Genomic DNA, 26,759 nt, shown 5'->3' with positions numbered 1-26,759 from the left:
ACATTAACATAATACTATAACATAAATTTAATCCAAATGGAAATCAAAAGGCACAGACAAAAAAGCATAAACATAATAATATATACTTTCAATAAAAATATGCCCTTTAATGGCATTCAACAGCATTGGCATCCAATCAGAGTAAGAATAGAGTAGATAAACGAATCAGGAAACACAAAGTGTCCAGTAACAAGCGACACCTCAGCTGTGCGGGGACATGTCTGTGGATGAGTGTCCCTCGTCAGAGACCATGCAGACAGACAGCCAGCCAGCCAGCCAGCCAGCCAGACAGCCAGACAGCCAGACAGCCAGACAGCCAGACAGCCAGACAGACAGACAGCCAGACAGCCAGACAGACAGACGGCTCACTCTAAAGCACACAGCTCTCGTTACAGTCAGTGCTGCTGCCGGCTGATCTCCTCTTCAGTTCCCTGCCCTCTGTCTCATGGTGGGGGTGCGGCTGGTTCCCCTGCAACCGGCGGCCTTGCTCCCGTGGCTTGACCTGGTCCGGCCCCCGACCCCTCACCGGCTCCACCTGCAGGTAGGCGCGCACCCTGTGGTCCTGTGCCACCGTGCCGCTGAAGTCAATGACGCGACACTCGTATGTGCCCTCGTCCGACGGCTTGACGCTGGAGAGACGGAGCTTGTGGGAGATGTTGCTGCCGGCTACTTTGACCACCTGAAAAGAGGGCAAACACTTATTCATAGAGTTAATGATGCATATGTCTGATCTTGACTTTACTTCGTGCATCAGCTGATGTCAGATCAAACTCACGCTGATTTTGGTGGCATCTTTGGACGTCTCCTCCTGGGGTACAACCTGCACAGAAACATGAATGATGCTTTAGCAACAAAATTGTATGCCTTTCAACATCCCATAGCAACAGAATATCACTGATGTTTTCCTGCAGGATTTACACAAATCTTTGCTTCCTTGTGTTGCTGATCTATACTTTTCTCTTGTGGCTGAGCTGTATCTACAGCAGGTTTGTGTTTGTATGTTTAAATGCTTACTGTATATGTGCATGCTCAAACGTATGTGTGAATGTGTATGCAGGCACAGAGGTATTCTATTGGGCATAGGTATGAATTATGCATACAGCGGAGAGAGATTTTGAAAATCTATTTCTTTCTCAATGCCAATTATAGTGTCTCTAGGCACAACAGGGGTGCCTGCGAGTTCCCCCATGATGGGAGAGAGTCAACCTGTTCCCCCAGTGCTGACAAATGCTAATCAGCAATTATCCGTTCGTTTTAATGCTACAGGGTTTCTGCCACAGCTAATATTGCTTTTCCCTCTGGACGCTATACACCAAGCTTTAGGGTCAATCCGAGCAGTTGTGTCCAAATAATAAACTGGAAAAAAGGAAAGAAGTATTGGAGAATAAAATATGGGTTGCTGAGCAAAATGATCACCATGAAAAACATTAATATGAAGGAATAGCTCTGCCATGCCACGACTTTAAAGCACTAATCAAGTGCAGGAGCATCTCAGTGATAAAAATAAATAGTTCCATTTTCTTTGTGTTGAGTTTCTGTTTCCTGGATTCACTAAATATAGTTTTTATAGCTTTATTTTTTTTAAACATGGGCAAAGGACAAAAAATAATTTGCTTTTTAATTAGCCAGTTAGAGCCTATTAAAGACAATGTTTGAATGATTTGTTCTTATTAATGGGTAATATCAATCCATCCATAATGCACACTGCTTCTCCTTTGAGGATCGTGGGGAAGCTGGAGCCAAATCCTGGAAAGGCCACCAGCGTATCACAGCACCAAGTACAGAGACAAACAACCATTCACAGCTACAGACTATCTATAGGTGAATATGTTAGCGACCAGCAGCTGATGTGAGGGACATATCACCAGTTCTGCACCTTTGCGTGCTCCAGCCTTTTAATCTCAAGACACCCTCTGCTAATGCAGGCCCAGCACAGGCTGATCAGACCTGGTGTATGTTCCTATGACTTTGGGGTCTTTCCTCCTGATCCTGAGCCACTGGCTGCAGCGTTCTGCAGTCCGTTATGTTTCTTTTATGGTCTGCAGCAGGGCTTGTCCGCGGATTCCCAGCTGTTTGAGAAACCGGAAGGAGGATATTGCAATATGCTGAGGACAATTTCTTCCCAGCCTCGTTGTTCTACCTCAAATGTCATTTCCACAGACACAAAGAGCACTTGTTGCTTTGTGACAAAAAGTGGGTATTGTTACAATATGGTTTTCAGTATCTAAGTTTATAAGTAATTACGTGTTTTGATTGTTCTAATCCTGGCTCAAACTTGGGCTTCCTGTGGTATCTCAATTCCTATTTTTAAACTGAGCAATAGAGCTTTCCCCTGGCAACTGAAAGACTGCCCCCTGTGGTTCAAGTATTTCTGCACCTCCACATTCACCAAAATCAAAACAGTCGCAGCTTACGTAATTAGTGACCTGGGCTGACTTCTCCTGCCAGTTTCTGTGGTCCTTCATGTACCACCACTGGATCTCCAGGGAGTGGGAGGGAGAGCCCGCCCCGCGGAAGGAACAAGCCATCTCTACATCTTCACCGCTCTGCGTCGTGATGTCGCTGGGCACCTCTGTAAAAAGAGCTGCAAGAAAGGGTGGGAAAAAAGAGAAAGTTTAACGGAATGATAAAATTAAGACATCCCAAGAAATGACAGAAACACAGATTTCTATTTATCTGTTTCACTGGTGACACTGCTGATCCCACTTCAACAGGAAAAGACATTGGATGGCATCCAAGTACAAGGTGTTGGTAGTCAAATAAATAAAGCAAGGTGTAAACCAGCACTACTTCTTGGAGGTTTTGACACGTTATTTTCTCTGTACCGACTTTTGAAAATGGTCCATAACTCATCATAACAGCACATTTTCTATCATATAATATATGGATGAGCGTGCAGGATGCAGGAAGCCTAAGCTCAGGCAACAAGGAAGCAAAACCTAGTCAAAAACACTCCTTCAAGTGTGAACTTTATTCATCTTTCTTTAAGCACACTTACAATTGAAGAAACAAGAATTAATGTTAATAGATGAGACTATAATTAATTAAGGGACAATTTTGGATGTAATTGAATTTGATGAATGAGATGAAGGGTTTTAGATATGGATCAAATTAAACTTGATATGTTACAATTACATTGTATAAATTACATTACTATATATATTATCATATACATATAACATATATACATATATTTTTATTATAGTTACTATTATGACATAAAGCTGAAATAGTAAAGAAGTTAAAAACCAGTCAGAAACAACATTAAAATCCATTTTACGAATGTTTCCCATACAATAACCATGAAATATAATGTCCTCAGAGTCAGTTTATTGTTGTGCAGGACAACATTTCTATTGACCATTCCAATCATGAAATAGTTAATAAAATGTATAGACAAAGCATAAAGAACATAAACAACTCACTGAATGTAAATAAAAAGAGGTTAAATATAAGACTTATGACCAAACACACATACAAGTCCAACTGTCGGTGTATATTTTATATGAGTTAATTTATACATGTGCGTATGAACCTTAAATTTGTTTCTGTTTGTGGTCAACTATTATGATGGTTTCATAACTATTAATTAAAAACAGCTAAGCTACAGGAAAGTGTAAAAAAGTTAACTTGCATTTTTAGCGCACCTTCAATAAGACATTGGCCTGAATCTTAACAAAACAACATTAAAACTACATCAAACTATATTCAAACATTGATCTGACATTTGTACTGAACAAGACATTTTCAACGTGCTGAATGCAATTGCTTCTGGAACAGAGCTACTAACACAGCTAATAACATGAAACTGCATTGTGATTCAAATTCAACTTTGTATCTGAAATATTTATTTAAAGTTTATATCAATATTCAACATACTTTGTATTTTTTTTAACTGTATCATTCATTACGAGTCATGTTTCAGGTTACCTGGTGAATAAAAGTACTATACTCAGCCTCCTGAGATATCATATTAAAAAGAATAGGATAAAAGATGGAAGAGCCAAATACATAAAACATCCGGCTATGGCTACCACCTGAGATTCTTTAGACCATGTAGAAAGAAAGAAGTTGGCCATCGTCTCTGTAATTGACATTCGCCTGACATTGTACGAGGCTGATCTCAGGGATGAACGGGAAGATGGAAGATAAGAGGCTGAGAACAGAGGGACGGTGTCATTTGACTGACTGGGCCCTCAGGAGTCGTGCCCTTGTTGCACCGCTGCTTGCGGCCAGGCAGTGGCCTCATTTGTCAGAAGGAGACGTACTTTAGGGATGGAGCTGTGCAGGTGCCAAGAAGGGTGGAGGAAGAAGGAAGAGAGGAGCAGAGAGAAACGAAGGATGAGGGCAGAGGTGAACTGAGGCGTGAGGTGAGAAGAAAGAGCTGAGAAAAATGGGACGGTGAGAGAAAGTGATCGGAGAGGCTGAGGGGGGAGCTGAGACGAAATACACACGCACACTCACACACACGCACACGCACACGCGCACACACACACACACACACACACACTGCATCAACAACTCTTTACTGCATCTCTTTTTCTTATTACTTTTCAAAATTAACAACCCTCCCAAATGATCAATATTTGTGAATTAAAATAATGTTATGCAACTATTGTTCACCCAGGGTTGGCTCTGCAGAAACCCAAATCCCCAACAAGCTAGTTAGTGACTTATGAATTTCAAAAGGAACAATCAGAGCATTTAAAGACTTGTGTTTAGGTTTCATTCCTCAGCTGAGAGATAAACCCGCTGGCTGAAGAGCGGACAAAATGTCTCTATACGTGGGATTCACAAAAAAAACTTGAAATGTTTTCCTGATTATGTAATGTATTGAATTATGGCACCTGGTTTTGTCATGGCGACATTAAGGTCCTTTACGAATGAGCTTTAAAAAAACAGCTCACTCTCGCCACTTGAGAATATTTCTTTTTACTTCTCTAGGTTCCATATTATGTTAATTCTTCCGAGACTAAAAGGAGACAGGTGCAAGGACACATTTTAGTCTTCCTCTACAGTCCATTTGTCTTTTTATGTTTTACAGTGTGAATCCTTGTTAAGACGTTGACAGATACAAGGGCAGAGAACATACTTTCATCCCTTTCTCATATTCGGAGGCATATCAGAGACCTGTCAGCCACAAGTGGGTCATGCAGGAGAGAAGTGCTTTACAACACACAGCCTGAAGCAAATATACTGTGGGACTAGTCTGTGTGTCTTATACATTAACATATTTGTGAGAAAATACATTATTTGTGTGTAAGAAGAAAGATTCTGGTTTGAATTTTCAACAGAAAATTGGCATTTTACAGATACGACTGCTTCATTTCAAACTTTCACTAGATTCTAAGACAGGGAAAACAGCAGGACACAAATAAATACATATAAGAGCAGACAAATGTTTTTTTCTAGGTGTGATGTTTTTTTCTGTTCTGCTCTGTTGAATAGTAAAACAAGACAAAAGATATCAAATGTTCCTGAACTGATTCCTGGTGATTCTGCTGCCCAGCGGGACACATTTTTCTGAGACAATTTCCTGTAGCTAAGTATTCCTTCAGTGCTGACTGTAATCACAGCTGGAGTAATGATTCATTTTCATCTGATGATGCATGGCCCTCCTGATGGCAGGGATATCAGCATGGCAGGATAACAATACAATACAATCTGCACCGAGCAATTCCGAGAGATCAAAAATAGCAACATTTATTATCAAGTAAAATGATTCATAAATTAAACTGTAATGTGACATGAACCATAACCTTTACAAAATAAATTCTAGACACATCTATACAGTGTCTGCTATTATTCTTAAACAGCTGATAATATTTGGACTTTTACACAGTAAGGCAGAAACATTACTTGGTGACAGGGAAGATAGAAGTCCACAAAGTCCTATCATTCTCAAATTGAAAAACATTTCCTAAAGGTGGAGATTAAGGTAATACGGGGATTTGAAGTCTGTGTCTCTTATACATTAACATGTTTGTGAGAAAAGACATTTGTGGTTTTTATTTCCTAAACCAGTGCTATATTTTTTACTCAAAAAGTCTTTTAACATGTGCTTTAAAACGTTGAAACCCTTTTTTTCCTTTCCACTTTTAATCATTTATTTTTACATCTTTTTATTCAAATGTTCCTCTTCTTTTCTTGAGTGTCTAATGAAAAATAGAGGAGGTGAAACAAAACGTATTATGATTTCTTGTAATAATGTGTTTTGAACATATGGTGCCAGAGCTGAAGCCTGGATTAACAGAGAACTTCACTGTGCATAATATGTATGAGCAACACAACCGAGGGAGGCACTTCTATCATATGGGTTTTTGTAGTACTCAATGTAGGAGTTTTTGCCCCCGACATACAGTCTCAACATCTAGCAGCAGAGCACAGACAGCCGCATCTGTCACTTTCAAAATAATGTTTCGGTTCACAGAAAGCACACAGAGAAAGCCTGCACAGGATGATATGGAAAAATATTCAATCTTAACTGACTAAAGTAATACTGACATTATTATGAACAATTACTTGATCTCCAGAACATGAAAGGTTTATTCCGTTAAGAAGTAAATGGATGGAAAATAGCATCGGACCAAGAATGGGACGTTGGGGGACTGACTCGGTACCCAACCCTATTCCTGACTTTAGTATCAAGATGAATTGTTTAAAGTCTGCACCGAGGAAGTATGACTGAGAAGTGGTTAAGAATTAATGAGGCTAATGAGTGTGTGAAGTCAAAGTCGAGTCAAGGAGAGAGTTGTACGGGAGTCCTGAAATACTCTCGGGAGTGCAGAGCTACAGCAGGACGGGATTATAGCTGCAAGGTAATTCCAACACATTTCCCCAGCCAGCCAATAAGACCACAATTCTGCATACGCATGATTTTTCTAAATTTTCCACGTATTTTCTTTCTCTCGTTTAAATCCTTTCTTAGATCTTTCTCTATCCTTCTGTCTCCCTTGCCAGTTCACTAACATCTCCCACAAATCTCCACCTCTCGTTGTAAGCACAGTTTTTTCTCCTCTCTCCCTTTTCTATTGCCCTTTCATTCTTACTTTCTACCTATTAGTCCTACCTCCTTTTTCAACTCAAGCCTCTTCTATACCTTCACCTCCCTTCCTCCTTTATTCGGCTCCCCTCCCTACTTTTCTTCCTCTCTCGCTGAGTGGCCACTCTGTGTCTGTCTGGCATAAAGAGATGCTTCCAGCTCTCAGGGTAGCCCATCTCCTGGAGCTTTGGCCACTGGCACTAGCATGTGTTCAGTATCCTGGGAGACTTATCCCGCATGTGTCAATGTGTGGCCTAGGTCTTGTATTCATGCACATTATGATGTTCAAAATGTAAAAGTGTTAAAGTGTAACATCATCCTGTTACAAAAGAAACATAATGAAAGAACATTGTGTCCCTTTAAGAATTGGAGGCATTTTATCTGCAATTATCATCCTGCAACACTTAAGATGCATCAGACACAGATCAATGACTTCCAACAACACAACTTGAGCATATTAAATCTCAATTAAAAAAAGAGACTATTCTCTGCAACAGATGAAAGAGGAGAGAAAATACATATAGTCTCCTCACCTGACGCTGGAAGCATTATTTAAAAAAAATGATCAGCAGTTTTGCAGACTGTGCTTCCTTTCTGTTTCTTTCACCTCACAGATGAAATAATTGCTGTAATGTTATTTCAATAAATGCAGACACGGCAGTGAAAGATCAAAAAACACATTTGTAAGATGTTGCATTCTTTAAAAAGACCAAAGATGCAATATAAATGACCTTCCATCTCTAACGTAGGCTTTGCCACAGTATATCCAAAATTATAAGAAATTACAAATATTGTCGATCATTTCTCCAACAAATGTGTCATCAGCCTTGGGATGATCAATTCTGCTCTTTCAGACCTCAAAATGCTTAACACTAGAGATCACATTCACTCATTCAAATACACACATTAATACAGCACTTTCTGTATGTTATTAACACATCCCAATCTCACGCTGACATAACAGCTGTAAGGGGCAATGTGTGGCTTAAAAATGTTTTATTCAATATTTTTATTGTTCCAGTCGTTTTGAATCAATCAATCAAATTTTATTTGTATAGCCTGTATTCACAAATCACAATTTGTCTCGTAGGGATTTGGCCTTGTCCACAAATAGATTGTCATAAAGGCGGTACTGTCTGGAGTGCCTTCCCTTAAGGAAGGAGACCCTTGTTTGGAGATGCAAGTACACTACATGCATTATTTAAAACGGTCCTCCTTGGCATTTTCACTATATTGCTCAGAGTGGCAATGATGGAAGCGAGGCCACAGGAATACAGAGGCGGCTGCTTGCTACCAAGCAAAGACTCATTAAAAATGAAAAAGGAAGAAAGTAATGGAGGACATAAAAACATATCAATCGAAAAAGAGAGCACTCTAGGATTTTCGGGTCCCAGGCAAAATGAGGGATATATCCAGCCTGAGAAGCACCGTGAGGTCAATCCATCGATCCTCTCTTTCCCTCTCACTCCCACCTCCCTGTCGCAGACGGAGCTTGAACTGATGGAGGATGACTTGATTGCACAGGCCTTATTAGCATGGAAGAGAAGCAAGTGTGACATCCACATCTTTCCTCATCAATTTGTGAGAGTCAGAGAGGCCTGCAGGGGGAGCTTGTCACCAACACAGCTTGTAATTGTCTCTGTAAAACCATTACAGGGTGATTATTGTAATCGTCTGTGTTTTTCCTATAGTCAACATAAGGCATAAGACTGACTATGAGGTTATTCTTTTCATCCACATCCCGTTAACAGAACACTGTGGTAGCTCTCTGTTGTTTAGTGGTAAAGGGTTGTGAGTTGAGAGTCTACTCTCAGTTTGGCTGAGGAAAGGTTGCTGTCATGGAAATACAGTTAAGAACAAAAATTTCTTAAAATGCAAAATATGTTTCAGAAATAAAATCATTACAGATTTACTGGTCTGTTCTATGTTATATGCTGGGGGGGTAGTACAAAAATACTTATGAAACTGGACACTTACTTTCAGGGACTTACTTTAGGGACTATATCAAGCTGCAGATTTAAATACATTTGAAGTTTAAGTTCAGTACATAGCAGTACTATGCTTATGGTCCAAATATCAACCACTGCAGCATTGTGGCTTATGTGTGTATTTGGAGCACAGTGAAGGTCCATGGCACGAAGAAACATGTTATATTTGATTCTGGGAACTATTTTCTGGAGCAAAATGAATCCCTCTGCTGAATCAAATGAAAACATACAATAACACTCAGTAGAGAACATACCACCAACAGTCCTCTTATAAAACCACATACATCATAGATCCACCCCCTGAACCAAATCCATACCAAAATGTAATGCCTTCATCAAGGGCTCTTGCCTTGTTTTTTTAATGCTTGTGAATTTGTCCTTATATCCCACTCACAAAATGTACCCTAATACAATAAACACATTAAATCCCACATGTGAAATTGTTATTTCTTTAAAAAACCACAACCACAAACATGCTCGACAAAACATTTTCAAAGTTTAAACTGCAAATGCAGGTTGTAAATGTTGAGATGTAATTGTTAAATTGATATGAGATAAAACAATATCTATTTGAAATAAAAATAAAAACAGCAATGCAACTCTTCTGTAGAAGCCAATCAGCAGACTGACATATTTTTTTCCCCGTTTCTTAATATGACAAGGAATGAAAAAAGATATTGAGTTACAGTAAATGCAATGTCTGCACCATCCTATCTTGCATACTTTTACTTATTTAAACAATTTAAACGACCAGAGTTTCAAGTCAGGAAAATAGAACCTGCGCTCTATGTGGCTCTGTGTTCACACTGGGATGTCTTGGAAAAGTCACATGAATTGATCCCGCCGGCGTGATCTAGGTTAATAACTGAATCTTCTCTTTAGTCATTTTTCTATTGTCTTTTCTGATATTTTAAAGAAAACACAAATACAGAGAATAAATAAATTCAACTCCCTTCCATTATAAAGCATGAAATTGGGGCTTTGTGAATGTTTGTATAACCTTAAAGTAACCTAAAGGTGTTGAGAAGATAAACAAGACAAGAGAGGCATTTGAATTGATGTCCTGGTAGGTGGAAGAAATCCTTCTCCAAGTTAAGGGCAAACATTTTTCATCGGAAAAGGTGCTGCCTTCCGGTGACAGCTAGTACAATCGGGTTCATTAACTCTGTACTTCTACTTGAGACACAACCGCAGGGAACTGAGGAGAATTGATTCATTGAAATGAAAAAAAATAATCAGACATGGTAAATACCTAGACATAGAAATCCAGCTTTACATCTTAACTTCCATCATGGTGCATGCAAATAGCCACTTAACAGAATCCCTGTGGGAAGAGATATTTCCCTAATTTGATGAATGGCTTTAATAAACAGGGAAGCCCCAAAGGGGGAACTATGTGGAACCATGAAACAACAAGCTTCTGAATAAGGTACATATTTATCTTGATCCTAAAAACCCTTCAATCCTGCAAACAGACCAGCTGGAGGAGGAAGTTACGTAAGGTTCATATTCACTAATATGATTAGAAACCTTTATTAGTTTCTACTGGTCTAGAAAGTAATATAAGTTGATGTGAGACTTTCAGAGACACGTGTTTGCTGAGAGGGGCCAAACTAATTTTATTGTATTTTACAGAACTAACGATGCAAAAAAGATGTGCCTTTACGTACATATTAACATAGACTATATTTTTCAATTAAAGTTCTATATTGGTTGTATTTTCTTTTTATTTAGTTATTTATAATGAAGTTTATGGTAAAACTGTAAAATGTCATAAACCTTGATTACATTTCTTTGACATAAAAGTTTGATAACAACCTCTTGGAATCATTGCCAATTCTTTGGATGGATGGATGGATGGATGGATGGATGGATGGATGGATGGATGGATGGAAAGGTGGATGGATGGGTGGATGGGTGCATGGATGGATGGATGGATGGATGGATGGATTGATGGATGGATGGATGGATGGATGGATGGATGGATGGATAGATGGATGGATGGATTGATGGATTGAGCAGTCAATAATATTCACAAACACAGTGTTACTATCACACTGCATTTCTGTACAGAACAGGCACAAGTACAAGTGACAGCATACAACCCAGCATGGGAAATAAAAAAACAATGACGGTAAACCAAAGGAGTGTTCTCACCATTTGGCACAAAGTCAATACTGTACTTGGTTTGGAATCAGTGGCAGGGCGAACAGGCGTGTGTCTCCTCAGGGAAATAATCACTTGCTGAGACACCTTCAACCTCTAGTCAAGGTGGGAGGTGAAATAATGAAATGAGTGGAGGCGGTAATCAAGCAAGCAGCTGTCTGCCTGTTCCCGCCAATACACTGGGTCTGCAGGGTGAATTTTTCATAGCCCTTGGGAGACAAGATTCAGAGGCTATTTCTGCGTTTCCTCCCAGTGTGGGCACAATGTAGCGAGTGCTGTTGGCAACACAAGCCTGAAGCTCGGAGGCATTTTGAGGAATGCACACTGTACTCCATCTGGACTCCCCAGGGAGGAAAGACAACATGATGTTCTGTTCTACAGTGCTGCCCTTGAGAGCTGTTTACCTGATGTGTGTGAGACAGTGAGAGCTATCTGCTTGGCCCGATGTGTCCAATCTGCAGCCATCCACAGAGCTAGACTGGAGCTGAACTAATGAGAATTAATGAGTTCCCCCTTTCATGAAGTGGTGCTATCATTTCAGGTGCGAATGTAACGTAACCAAATCGAACAATTGAAGAGAGTTGTGCAGAATGACTGCACCTCCAACATACCTTAAAGCTCCCCGTCTATGATGGGGACTGTATGATAAGAGATAAGGATGCACACAAAGATGCTCACTGCCAGCGTTTGGGCGCCATCTTTCCTGCCTTCTCTGTTTCTTGTGATTCAAGGTTTCGAAGACATTTCTTCAGAGCCAGAAAACCAGGCTATTCTCTTTCTGGTGCTGCAGAACACAATTAAAAAGCTGAGTCAGCCGTTTTTAGAGCACCTGCAAGAAGTTGAGTAATTGATTAAAGCGTTGTTTAGTGGCGAACTAAAAGTAAAGTTTTAGTAACTTAGAAGAAGTGGTATCCGGGAAAAGAAACCTGCAATTTTATCGGGGTGAAGGTACAACTACTACATACGAGGCATTGGATCGGTACACAGATTGGCAAACTCGCTGATACCGTGTATTCAATTATTTTCTTATTCTGATATCTAGAAATCTATAATAACAAAAATAATAATTTAAATTCTAATATTCTTATAATAAAAAAATCTGTTCGATCCATCAATCAATACATTATCTACACTGTTCGTCCAGTGAGGGTTGTTGGGGGAGCTGGAGCCAACACCAGCTGACATGGGGAAAGAGGGCAGATGACACCCGAGGAAAAAATTGTACAAATAAGTGCTAATGATAATCGGTTGTTGCAGTCCAAGATTTTCTTTTACAGCTTATAGAAAGGAGAGAGCATTTTGCACTTTCATATGACTTTTGTCTGTTTAAGCTTCAGTTCATGTTTAATGAAAGTGCAAATCAACAATGACAGACTCTGAAAGCTCAGTTTAATGAGAATGTTCAAAATAATCTAAATTTTTGTTGCTGAGAAGATGTGATCTTTTTACACTAATTAGACTGATCTGTGAAACAGGTAGATATTTTCTCATCAGTGGTGCCTGACAAACACATCTGAGATTAGCGCTTCACCAGAAGAAGCAGCTGTCCCTTCAAATTGTGACATGTTAAAACTGAATCCAATCTTCAGCATCCTCTTGAGTTGAGAATTTCTTCAACATCTCCATTAATTCTCCCACCAAGCTTCTGCCAGCACCCTCTGCTGTGACAGTACTACTGTATAATATGTTGCCCCCTCCTCCTCATGCACAGTCAGAGCTCCATTAAATTGAAAGCCAATGCAAACTGCCTGGGCTGGCCGTCCTCATTAAGAGGACACCAAGCAGAGGCCTGGCAGAGGATCCCAGTCACTTTGGAAGCCTAATGAATTGGTACACGCCTCCACACTGTGCGAGCGGCACACTCACGATGGATAACAGGATGAACGCCGCCAAGGAGCACTAACATTGTGGAGGCTTGCATTGGAAATGAAAGGTTCAGAATTCATGATGAAACCATATGTGGCTGCATCAAGGCTTTGAATTATCCGCCGTCTACAAGGACAAAAACTGACATCACACATGCAAAAACAACCGTGATGGTCTCTCATCTGTCTTCACCGCTAAGTCAAACCCTCACACATGTGTAACACAGCGCGGTCAAGTTCCTGATCCATCTCACATGGTCATTTGTCTGCACACGGAATATATAATATTACAATGGAGGGGATTCAATCTACACTTCAGCTCAAGTGAGAATGAAGGGTGCAGGGGCTGACCGGGCCCCAACCAGACAGACTTATCTGAAACAAATGAGCTGAATCTAAGAATGAAAGCTCAGCTCACCACAGTTTGAGACCATTTATCCAGAAGCCAAAAAAATATCTTGTGGATTACTTGACTACAAAGGAAAAACCGCAACTCTCTCCTATGCTGCTGCAGCTGCTGTTGTTCAAAAGTGAAAATAAAAGGCTCCACACACTGAACCATTTCTTCTCATTACTAGTCTGAGACACAATGCGGGAGAGAGAACACAGCGATTCTAACTAATTCTAATTAACTCCCTTTGGGACGATTGCTATCGATTGATTTTCTAACCTGTCCGTGACAGTCAATCCATTTGGAGCCACGACACTTGTCAATAGTGCTTGAGCTAAAGCTAACTCACTAAGCAAAGATGCTCAAGGGACGGCCTGTGATGAAGAGGTTATCTCAGTATCTTACCAGAAAACAGTGAATCTATGTGCCACGCTGCTAGAGGAAGGTAACATTGCAATTAAGCAAAGATGTAAATTATACTGATATACAGACATTTTCCCTTTTCCTTCATGGTTTAAAGCTAAACAGCTTAAATATAAATAATTCTTTTAAGCAGCTGTCTGAATGCATGTTCAAAAAGCTAGCAGAGGATGTAGATCACCTACTGCATGAAACCAAATTCACAGACAATTTTTGCCGCATAGCAACCGGCAAAGTTATTTCAGGCTAAAAAGTTCAGGCCCCCGTCTTAATCAAGTGGCAACTCACAGTGACCTCACCACTGGTTTGTCAGAGCTTGCATGCGACCTGCACCTATTGGATGGTACTAGCTGTCAATCACATGCTACCCATGCCCCAATGCATAACATGCTTTATCAGCTATTTTCTAAATTGCATCATATTTTACAAAATTGTCAACACAAATTATTATAGATGATTTGAAAGAAGAGATTGTGACAGTAAACTGCTGACATTATGGATCAAAGGAGGAGTAGCGTCATTTTACCAAAGATTTTCACAGAAACTGACCACTGCAACCAGTGGCGATCGCTTCTGCTGGTCATTCAAGAGAATACAGGTTTCAAGCACTTCAGCAATGGCGTCACTTTCCAAACCTGGAGTCTAGCTCCATGTTTTATACTGTCTTTGGTCTAAATGAGTGGGGAGAGACACAACTGCACTTTCAATGGTCACCGGGCCATTAAAACTGCCTAGATAGGTGACTTTTCACCAAATTATGGTTTCATGCCCCCATGTAGACCAGCTCTTTGTACAACTAAATCCAGAATACCATGACATGGCCCCATCATCTAATCCCACCAAAGCTCTTTATCAAATGCAAGAACGTATGTCCAGTAATGTCCAACATGTCTGGTGTTTCTTTTTTATTCAGGATTCTTTAAGTGGTTTGTCTCCTCCCTCTTAAAGTCTGTAGTATAAGTGTCACTTTCTACAACTAACATCTACTACTACTGCTACTTCAATGAGACGGTATCTACTTAACAACCAAGGAACAGCATAAATACTGGATAACTGTGAGCAGCAAGGCCTTTTATTTATGAAACTACATCTGAATCTTTCTGTTGTTATAATACCGATTCCAATTTTCAAGAAAAACTGTTTGCAGGTTGTCCCCTGCTACTTTTATTTATAAGACAATTCAAGTTTACCGCAGGTTTCACAGTTTATGATCAGGTATGGTCCTATTTCAGTGGATTTTTCATCACTGGCGAAAGACTCTGACAAGTTAATGAAATAAAAGCTTTTGACGTGATAGATCAGCCAACAATAAAGCTGTCAAATCGTGTATAGAACAAATCATTTCACTACAAGGCAACAGCAGAAATATGTGTTCAAGTACCAACACCAGAGTTTTGTTTCCACACCCAGCGAAAATGAATTATGATAAAAGGTGCTACAGTAGAGGAAAAGTACAACGCCTTCACCCACCTCCATAAAAAGCACATAGCGCAGCCCCCTCTCTCCTTTGGGTTCATGCTGGAACTGTAATTTGTCTTAACAACACTGAAGGCATGTGTCCTTGTTCTTTCTTTAGATGGTTCACCTTGGCTTACATCATCTTACAAGTTTTTATTTTATATCCATCAAACTAAATCTTCCGCCAAACCTGGTAGCAAGCTTCTTACGTAATTTTATATTGTAACACTCACACTCTAGTGTAGTTTGGTAGTTCACATCGACCTTTATACAACTGATTTGAAGAAGTATTCGTTTTTAGTTTCAACAGGTCACACTGCACCGATTGATGCTAAATTTCAAACACTATTACATTCATTTTGCTGAATTGAATAACACTTCTTAGGTTTAATTTCTATAGCCTGCTGGACTCATGCACAATTTGGAATACTCCTGGTTTAATTTCAACAAGAGACTTACTCTTCAGGTTTTTCCTTTTTGTTATTCTCTACTGTAAACTAATTAAGAGAAGAAACAATAATAATATTTTAATGCAGGCAGAGCAGATCTTTAAAACGAAAAGATTTTATTTTGTTTTCCTTTATCGAGTTATTAGGATTCTTGGAGCCTCGGGTCTGAGAATAATGTCTGTGCCACAGGTTGAGTGTTAAAACTCAAAAACATAAATTGAGTTGGCCATTGGGACTTGCTGCAGAAGTTCAGGGGTGATTTTCGGTTTACAATATGGAGAGCCAGGCCTCTGGGCTTGAGTCACAGGTGAGGCATTTCTGTGTAAAGTCAAGTGTTCAATTACTCATCAGTCCCTCAGCCCCAAAATCCAGGTGCCACAGACTTACAACTCCTATTATCTTCAGCAGCAGTTGGAACATAAAAAAGGATATTGATTGGAAGAGGCTTACAAAAAATCCACCTGCTTCAATTTATGCTGTTGCTAACCTGTCGTGATCACATCAGGAGCCATGGGGGGGACAAAGAAAATCGGAAAGCGGATGGCATATTTTGATATTTTATACATATTTTAGGCAACATCTTGAATTGTTTTAATTTTAAAGTGATTACTGGAAAACATATTGTGACCCTTATTCTTACCCAAGATATCTTATAATAATCTACCACCATCTGCAGTGATGCCTTCTCATTGTGAGCTGACATGTAAACCATAGATACCTTCACATTAGTTGTATAAGTCGCTTTTCAAGAATATACTTTATACTGAAATAATCAAACAGACTTTTGGTCGGCAGTACAAGGATTAGAAAAACTGTCCAAAAACAAAACAGGTTGTGCTGCAACGGATTCTTCATCAATCTGAATGTGGGTAATATGATCATCTTCCTGAATGATTGAAAATGATCTGTTAATATCATATGGGTGTGAAAAAACTTTCACGGAATTACACCATGTTGAAAAACAATAAAACATGAATAAAGTGCACATTCAGAAGTGGTATCAATCACATGTGCATCTTCATTAAAAAAAACCATTGCACTATAAATAAAAGAAATCCCCTCCCTCATTCCACCACCTGCAAACACCGGGGCACAACAACTCACCGTGTCCGGAGACGTGTTTGTCCACCTCGGCGTGCGCCACCTTCACCGCTGCGTTAAGTTGGAGGTAAAGTCCCGCGTACTGTAACATCCCCAGAATCACTCCAAAGCTGGCCATGGCTCCAGCCGGTGTTTGTAGCAGGAGCTGGAAGCGGTCACATGAGGCGGAGAGCGTCGGTAGAGTCTCCCCAGGCGGCGGACAGGGCAGCAGCCCTCACAGGCACACAGCTGGAGCAGGAGGAGAGGAGGAGGAGGAGGAGGAGGAGGAGGAGGAGGAGGAGGAGGAGGAGGAGACGGGTCGGATCTGCAGGAGGAGGTGACGAGGACACCAGGCGGAGGGAGACGCAGTGCCGGCAGTTGCTGCGGCTCACACCGACACTCAATTAAGCGGAGGGATATCACAGAGCCGAATGATTTCACTGTAATTCCTGCCCCTGTTGTTATGTTTATGGTGATTATTTTCTCTTAATTAGAAGATTTTAAAAATGTTTTAATATATCTACTCTTTCAAAAAAAACAAAAAACATTTATTTATGTTATTTTAAATTTTATTCTCTGGGTTCAGTTTTTCCAAAGGTTACAAGACAAATTCCTTGGAACAATTAAAGCTCAAGGGATGAACCTACCTGCATTATGGGAATTGCACCTGTTCAATATTTTGCAGAGTGATAGTTAAGAATATTGTGGCCACTCCCATGTTTGGAGACAACCTTAATTTAGCTTAATTTAAAGGATAGTTCACCCAAAAATTAAGATTACGTCATTATCTACTCACAACTATGACGATGGATGGGTGGGCCCGGTGTTTGCATCCTCAAAACACTTCTGGAGTGTCATGGGTGAACAGTGTTGCAGCAGAATCCAACACAATTGTAGACAATACCTATCTTCAAACAGAATAAAACAAAAATATAAAATGACTTACCTCCTTACCACACAAGCATGGTGTCCTCGCAGTGTCTGTAAGCCTCATCAATCAAATGAAACTTGAAAAAGCGTAATTTATACAATATTTTAGGCCTAAAAGTCTGCTACCAGAAGTAGTGATGCTAACACGCCTGCATGTGCCCTTGGGCGAGTAATTGTGTGCAGTGTGTGCTGTGTTTCCTTTGTGTGCCGGCAAACACGAACACGGCTCCTGAGGAGGATTTCAGACGACATTTATTCTAAAACATGCTGTAAATGACCCTGTTTAAGGTTGAATATGAATGTCTGGATTTACGGAGACATGAATGACACCAAAGGAGCAATATGTTTTGTCTTGTTATGTCAGGTTGAGGCAACAAAATCAAACAGGTCCAGATGTTGAAAGCCGATCAATCACAATGAATCCAAAAAAACCAATCACAATGCAATCTTTTGCATACTAGGTTGATATAATATGTTTTTACTCTGAAATATGGTTGCAAACATGAGGGGAACGTTCTCTTCTCTCTGTGTGTCTTTGTTTTTCTGTAAACATACATTTTGCACCATAACAATGAGCACTTATTGCATATCCACGTCAACTTTGCACCAGGGATTAAATACCCCTGACATTCCCTAAAATTCTCGGACTTTTATGTTAAAGTTCCTATTAATATCTCTGTTCACATCACTATCACTTTCTCTTCTTCTATTTTCACAACAAAGCCATTTGCATAGTGAGACAAATTATATGATACAATAAGGGCACGGCCTATTTTATTGTGAGAGGTATTATCCCATCACATTCCTGCAGCTTGCATACTCATTTGTTTTTGTGTGTAATGAATTATTATCGAACAATGATACGTGCTATTTATCCTGCTGACTCTGATCCATCAGTGCGAGAGGATTAATCTAGGAGCTCACAGCCAGTATTTCATAGATTCATTTTCTTTTTTATTAAAGTTTTAAAACATTTAAGTTGTTATTGTGAAGGCCCAGGTTTATATGAGATGTGTTAGAGTCATGTGGGGCCCTGAAATCAATGTGTTTGCTCAGACTCTAATGAGGTCTTTAATTCCAAGGCACCTGCTGGCTTCTGTTGGTGTCAGCAATATTGGAGAATGATTTGTTTGGGGTTTAGACTTTGTTTGGGACATCAACAGCTAAAAGCCTGCTCCCTTCACATATCAGCCTGGACGGATAGAACCAATTGAGGAGCTTAGCATCACTTCACAGCTACTAAAGAAATCCAGTTATCCGTCGAGGGCTTTGAGAAACCTTACTATTTCAGCGTGCCTGCTTCAATATAGGCTCATACAGGTGTTCATTTTTCCTCTTGGCTCATGCCCGGAAAACCGAGGGTGAAATTGAGGCTGATGTATATAGACGTGAGCCCCAAAGACGGACACAACACCTGCCTGGTAGCTCTGCTCTGCACCTGCCCAGCACTAACTGCCTGAGACAGACCATGCCGCTTGAGATGTGTGTGTGTGTGCATGCATGTGTATTGGAGATGATGGTTATACAGCACAAGGGCCGATAAATGTAAAATGAAGGGAGCAAACCCGGAGTGTGACTCAAACAGGGAGTGGATTTCAAAGTCGACAGCATCCACTGAAGCTTCATGACATCAATTATTTATTGAGCTCTCTTTGACACATTCAGCCGCTTCTTTTACCTGCTGCTTTTACAAAGCACAGCAGAGCAGTGTGCTCCTCTATCGAAGCAAATCGATCTGCAATCAGCAGACAATAAGCTTTCAACACAATGGTATGCTAAATATGACAGAACGTTTTTATGAGATATGAATTAATTTTAATCTTATTGGAGAATGTAATATGTAAGAAATGTGGATCATTCCCTGGCAGAAATCCTTTAAACTCAGCATTTGATTTCTATTGTCACTATTTTCAGACAAAGGGCCAATGACATTTTAGCAGCAAGTGCTTAGTGCAGCATTTATCAAATGATTTTCCATATAAATTATTCAATCAAGGCTATCCCTGGGCATCATATATAGCTGCAATCTAGAAATGATTTGATAAAAAAAATCTTAATTTTTCTTGTTTCAAGGCTCCAATATACTCCATTTAAAATGATGGTGATTTGAATTGAGTTGTCCATTTGTAGGTGACATACTAATTGATACTGCCAGTGTAAAGCCAAACCAATAAAGTTAAACAATCAATCAACTTGTATTTATATAGCCCATATTAACAAATCACAATTTGTCTCATTCTTCAACATTGCAGCGTAAGGCTTTTTCTTGCTATTTTCACAGATTTCGTCGGGAATAATGTATTAATATGGATAAAAAACTCCATGTGGTTCATCAGCTAATCACCTCTTCAACCTGCAGCAGTATTTAAACCCCTGCTCAACCCTCCAGACTCTGGCAGATCCTTCAGTCTATACTGTCTATTTAGTGCAATATAAGCCTCGGGGCAAAGTTCTTATCTGTTATTCCTGCTGTCATATTGGCAAGTTTTTGAATCTGAGTTCGACTGTTCCGGTTGTAGAGACAAGTTTTCCACATCTCCACATTTACTACCCGTATCCTGTTCGAATCTCCTCCTCCCGTCTCCAGCTCTTTGTTTGAATCCTCGTCTCATTGCCTTCCCTTGTCAGTCAGCCTGTCCCCATTAACAGAGAATCCTTATCCGCTCTTCACCTGCGACACTCCAACAAAAGGCACTGGTGAAAACAATCCATCCCTCAGACAGACTGACACTGACGACATTAAATCCTTTTCCAATCTACTTCAGCCTTCCAGTCTGTGCTCTGCATTTTCTACTACCTTAATTGAGTTATTATAATATTAGCTGATGTGGCTAGCTGGCTAACAATGTATTTCATCAAAGTGTTATTTGTAATGCTGCTAAAATACTAAAAAATGACCAACATGTGAAACATAGTTCTGTTTGTGACATTTTGTAAAAAATTTCGATTTAGGCATTATTTGTTTGGAATGTTGGTGTATTTCAGAAGATGAGTAAAAACACTCTTAAATGAATAATTGCCATATCTAATTTGTTTAGTATCTTTAAAGAAATTGTACTTTCATGTCAGTATTTCATTTTTTTTAGAAACACAACTTTAATTGTTCATCAGTATTAATAGTATTGTATTATTTGAGATTGTGTTGTATTATGTTGATTTGTATTGTATTGGCAGCTGTATTCAAGCTAGCTCCTTCACTGGTAGTGCAAATGAGACAGAGCTTTAAAAGCTTTGCATGTACAAAACTGACAAGTAATATATTAAAAACAACTCCAGCACATTATTGATGCTCTTCAGGGTCCTTAAATCTAAACTTGCTGAATTATAAAATGAATCTCTGTCCCTTCACCCTTTGAAATGTAAAAACTTAAACGGTAAAGCTGCTTTACTGAAGAGTTAGAGGAAATGTGTGTATGCCGAATGGCCTTTGCTCCTGTTTCCAGTGGTTTGTTTACCACATTAAATAACAATATTGCTTTTGGTTCTTGACTGTGCAGCTACCTCAGGCTTTACAGCACCTCACAAGCTTTTGAGATCATATAACCGCTGCTTTAATGCACAAGGTGAGGGTGCAGCTGCAGATTTCTGTTTTCCATCCTTTACATAGTCCAAAGTGATTTAACACCACAGCATGTGAGTCCTGAGAAGTCTTTTCTTCATCCAATCTCTTTGCAGTGGCCAAGCTTTTTAGCCTGTAGGTTATCACCTTGAAAATAATATTTTTTGGTGAGTCAAATGTTATAAAATGTTGTCACGTACCTGGTGAATATGTGCAGGGTTTACTCTCTGTGAAACGTGTCTCTCTTGGGAGTCAAGTGGATTATGCTGATTGAACAGAGTGAGGCAATGGTGAGTCTTCTGGAATCGCTGTGCATCAACGGTATATCGTAGGAACCACGTTGATTTTGAGGACATTTAACTGAAGCTAATCCCACTTCTGATGCAGCGTTTTTATGTGCAACAGTAACTGACTTGGTTTAAAAACAGCAGGATGTTCAGCAGTGAAAAACATTTACACAATGATTTTTAAAATGCTGTTGAAAATGTTTCCCTCATTTACAGCTGCTGAACCACCAGGCCGTTAACTCTAAAAAACAAATCTTTTTTACACACAAACCAATTCAATGCCGTTTGCCTTCACAAGACCCCTACACCACGACACCAGTTCTCAACAGGAGGAAAGTATTTTCACGCCCCACAGAATTCATCACTTCCCAGTCAGGCAGATCGCTGGCCGGCCTCCCTCGTCTGTCTCCACCTGTCATCTCACTGACCGTTCAGGAAAAATTATATGATGGCAAGAGCCTTACCGCCATTTCCTGGTTCACTGCACGCAGCTTTGCGCTCTACTAAATCTCCGCTGTTCAGTTTCTGGAACAATTTTAGCTGGCTGCCCCTGCAAAGCGAAGATGTCAACTAGCATCCCGTCAGTCCAGCAGGTGCAGCACATTAACCATCTTTCTGTTTACCGACTTCCCCATCAAGTTAATGTGGCTTGACAGAAACATGCAGTGAATAAAGATAAGGGTGTAGTGGTGAGGAGTGTCTCGTGCATCACAAGTGAATAAGAGGTGCTAAATATTGGCAAAAATCCAAATTTTTTAATTGAAATTATAGTCAGATAATTGTTTTCTAAGTGGCATGAAAAAATTCTGTGATAAATTACAATTAACTTTATTATAAACATATGAACATAATCTAAAGTATCCTCCTACTTAATTATCACTCTATATAACTTGGCAGTTGATTACATTATGGTTTGTTAACTGTGGACTCACCTCAGTTTAAGGACTACTCTGTATATTAAGTTAATACACACTCATTAGAACAAGCTTGTGGTTCAGGGGGTGATGCAATCTTCCAGAGCTCTCACTCCCAGCAGCCCTTGACATTTTGACATAACGGTCACAGATTGCAGTCAACTCCCTTTTAATCTTCCACCTGTTTTTGTCAGTACTACGGGGTCGGGTCCACGGGACCGTCGAGTCCCCATCGTTTTGATCAGACAAGCGAAAGCAACACTGGACCAGACATGTAGCTCCATATATGAAGCATTCTAAATCCTCCGCCTCTCCTCAGATGTACAGTACCTCATCACCATAGGGATCTATGTGATCATATTGCTTTGCTACATTAAGATTAACATTAGCATAAACAACTATTTAATTACCATCTTGCAGAAACGTTTTAAGTGAGCATCAAACTCGCTAAGCGTTGTTTCCAGCAGTAGAAAGCTTTATCAATGTTTTCTATTGTTTTGCCCTCTATTTATATAATTTCTTGCTTTAACTGAAGTTGGCATGCTAACCAGCGAGCGTGTCTTTTTCCAACAGTAGGTAACTGTAACGTTGAAATGAAGTAGCAGTACCACTTGTCTTGTACACACAAAGATGGCTGGAGCTCTTGGCAAGCAAACACCAGCATCACCAAATACTGGCATGAAACCAATTTAATTGAGAGAAAAATTTGGTATGACATGTATTATAAATGCAAGTTATTTAATCCGTATAAATTTGTAAAAACCTGAACCCTTTGTACAAAATAATCAATTTGAAAAAATAGGCCTGTAAACAGTTGAATTCATCGGCAGCATTGAGCAGTTTCTTTCCTAAAAGTTTGGTATTTTTACTCAACTTCATCTTTTAAAATGGCAGCTTACCCACTGAGCCCAGACCTTGTGTCTTACTTTCTAAGGGAAAACATCTTGGAGAAGGCAAATATCCACCTGATGAGAAGATGGAGACACTCTCATGCTCATCTCAAGCTCCAGCAGCTGGTTCGCTCGGATTAAAACAAAGAACAACGTCTTGATCAGTGAGCTTAAGAGATGCTGGTTGGTGGATTTTGTTACATCCTCACCCATCTGTTTCCAGTGTTTGTACTAAAGTTAGCAAACCTACCATATGCTGGCCGCTGCATTATAATTACCGACAAACACTTAAGTGGTATCAATCTCATCTACTCTCGGTAGTAAAGGTAATAAGCACACCTCCAAAACAATTGTTTAAGTCTATGTGTTATTAAATGTAAAGGAATGAAAATAAAACTGTGGTAGCGCAGTTGTTAGCACGTCATGTGAAAACAAGATGGAGCTTTATCGTGTTGTCAGAGGTTTTCTTCCTGTTCACACTGCCATATTCCCCATGAAATAAACAAAGTCAAATATTCACAAAATATTGCCATAATGTAATGTAACAAGTCTTTGTTTGGAGGAAATGGAATAGGGCCAATTACATATGATACGTTTAAGAATTGTTTTTTGCTTGTACTTGAAACATTCCCCAGCGGGAAATGTTTCTTGTACCACTCTGCAAAGCAACCATCACGCCGACCTTTATCACTTTTGGTAACATCTTGTCACAATGACATGTTGAACTGCCTGACAATCTCATTGTATTTGCTGTATATAGAGTTCATTACAACCCACGCTTGAACCAAGTGAATGTGCAACTGCAAATAACCCACATTCAATCTCCCGTCCTTCATTTATACCAAACAGGCCTCACTGGAAGATCATTTGGCGAAATCAGTCCTGCTTCTATGGCAACACCTTTTGGCGCCATCACACATAATGTGGATGAATAAATTCAAAACACCAACCCACTAGGATTTCCAGAGTGTGTTGGATCCTGCACCATGTCTGTTTCATGTTCATCAGCATTCCCGAAGAGAGGCACAGAGAGAGAGCAGGCTGCATTATGCAGAGTCAATCAATTTTACGTTTGCTTGTGTGTGCAACTACTTAATTCCATCACTATACCCCGTTGTCATGACAACATTATTATACATAACCAAAACGAAATGAGAGGTTCAATACTGAGCATTTGCAGTCCCTGAAATGCGTTGGGTACACAGCTTGACAGCATGAGGATACTGTGGATCATATCAGTCCTTTGATGTTTTCTCTTACATGAAATCTTCATGAAAACATCCAGTAAATATAAATAAACTAATAAATGTGTAGATAGATATACATATATACACACACATACATACTTTAAGAAGTACAAAGGTCCTAATCTTAGAAATACATCTTAAACTCAAAATCCAAACCTAAGAAAGAGAAGTGGTCTCTTTGATACTGTCGGGTAAAATCCTCCAGGATACACACACACACACACACACACACACACACACACACACACGCACGCACGCACGCACGCACACGCACGCACGCACGCACGCACGCACATGCAGAGGACAAGCTGTGGTTCCAGTGGACAGGCTCAACGTCAGGCTTCTAACAGATGGGTTTTTATTACAGTTTCATGTGCAGCGGTGCCAAACTCACCCAATAAACTGGCACGTGCTTCATACAGCATCTCTGGTGAATTCATGTGTCTTATGAACATGAAGGGCTCTGGTGTGGTGTGTCAAACTGTAAAAAAGGAAGAGAAAAATGATTAATAGCAGGGCAGAGGAGCGATTGGTATGCTTCCAACTTTATAGTGATGATAAAATGCAAAACAGGCACAGGGGTTGTCGACAGCCAAGCTGTTTGTTCCAAGTCTGAAAGTTGATAGTTTTGTCATTTCTCTCAGAAACGTCATTGACTGAACTGCTGGAGCCTATGGTTCTGGAAGTAAAACTCATTCATTTTTTTACTTTTGACAACAGTCTATGACTCACAGTTGATTATCTTGCACAGCTGGGATTGACATAAAACTCTCTAGGTGAAATCACCAGTGACAAAGATAATGAAATGGCTGTGCAAGCATTTAAAAACTTAGAGGTAGATGCCATCACTGCCCATATACTCACATTGTTTACATGGGCATGGTTATTAAGCAAGACATCCACTAGAGGGTAGTTCATGAGTCAAGAATTTCTTACAAGAAGAAACGAGAAACGGTGGAGGAGGATGTGATTATGTACCTCTTAAGAGAGAGCTGCTCTTTAACCCTGTGACTGGCTGAGGCAACATCTTTTATACTGGTAGTGTCTTACCAACTGGTCTCTCATGAAAAAGTTCCACCATTGTTGAAATCCAAATGTCCAATGCTCTCAAATTAACCATTGCTTACACTTCCCCCCATGATTTCTGATGGTACTGCTCCATATCCTCATCGGTATCCAGAAGCTTTCAGAAGATGTTCACAAAATATAGACGAAATGAATGCAGAGTACAGACGGAAGGGTCTGTTTCCATATGTGAATCAAAAGTTGAGCATGAATTGGCCTTAATGTGTATTTTTGCAAGAAACATTCACCAACTGAAATGTGCCCTTGGTTTTTTGCAGTTTTAGAATTTAATTTTCAGCTGATTCAAAATTGGGTGAAGTCAGTAATTAATTCTGGCACTGTTAAAAAGCTTAAACACAGTAATCCACCAAACTGTTAATGCCAAGTATGGCTTGTTCAAATGAACATGCCTGCCTGGCTCACAACAGAGTCCTGCAGGGTTCCAATTTTGCAAAGTTGTTATGACCCATACACCTTTATTCCCGTCCTGTAATGATAGTCAAACACACAGGCTGCAAAGTCTGAAAGGTGGGGGTTGAGAGGTAGTGTTATCACAATAACACATTTTGTGGTGGTTAATTAGACTTGATCAAATGTATACTGGTTTAGATGTTGAGGAAAGCTGCCTTCATTTTCATTCCTGTTGACTTCATTCTCGTGTTTCTTTCACCTGCTGCCTGCCCCCTGTTTGTGCATTTCTATGCATCTCAGCAGCTGTGAATGGATACAAACACATTATTTACCTGTTACACCACATTGTTTGGGGGTTGAAAATTAAATTTAAAGAAGAGAGGTGTTTGCATTTGACAGCAACAAACAGAGGATATGTCGTTATGTGTTTGAGGCTTGTGCTCCTGGCTATGTTCTATTCTTCTTGAATTCCAGCTTATGAGACCGGCAGAGAGTAACCCGACACGGGGCTGTTCGTCCTCATTCACCCGTCGTCTCTGACAGGAGGATGATTCCTGGCATTTCTCTGCTCCTGTAATTGCTCCTTCAGAGGTTTTG

General features: G+C 39.9%; 1 protein-coding gene across 1 annotated transcript; it reads right to left on the bottom strand.

Moving 5' to 3' along the window:
• Positions 1–370: 370 nt before the first annotated feature.
• On the bottom strand, positions 371–16,998 carry vstm2l (V-set and transmembrane domain containing 2 like). Its single transcript, XM_061070610.1, has 4 exons — positions 16,884–16,998; positions 2,415–2,584; positions 776–820; positions 371–679 (listed from the first exon to the last, which is right to left on the bottom strand). Exons 1-4 carry the CDS (start codon positions 16,996–16,998, stop codon positions 371–373), a joined length of 639 nt encoding a protein of 212 aa, XP_060926593.1.
• Between the last annotated feature and the right edge of the window lie 9,761 nt (positions 16,999–26,759).

The sequence above is a fragment of the Limanda limanda genome, chromosome 4 (genome assembly GCF_963576545.1).
Source record: "Limanda limanda chromosome 4, fLimLim1.1, whole genome shotgun sequence".
NCBI lineage: Eukaryota > Metazoa > Chordata > Actinopteri > Pleuronectiformes > Pleuronectidae > Limanda > Limanda limanda.
The sequence above is the reverse complement of the archived record's forward strand: the minus strand, read 5'-3'. Positions and strand labels throughout refer to the sequence as shown.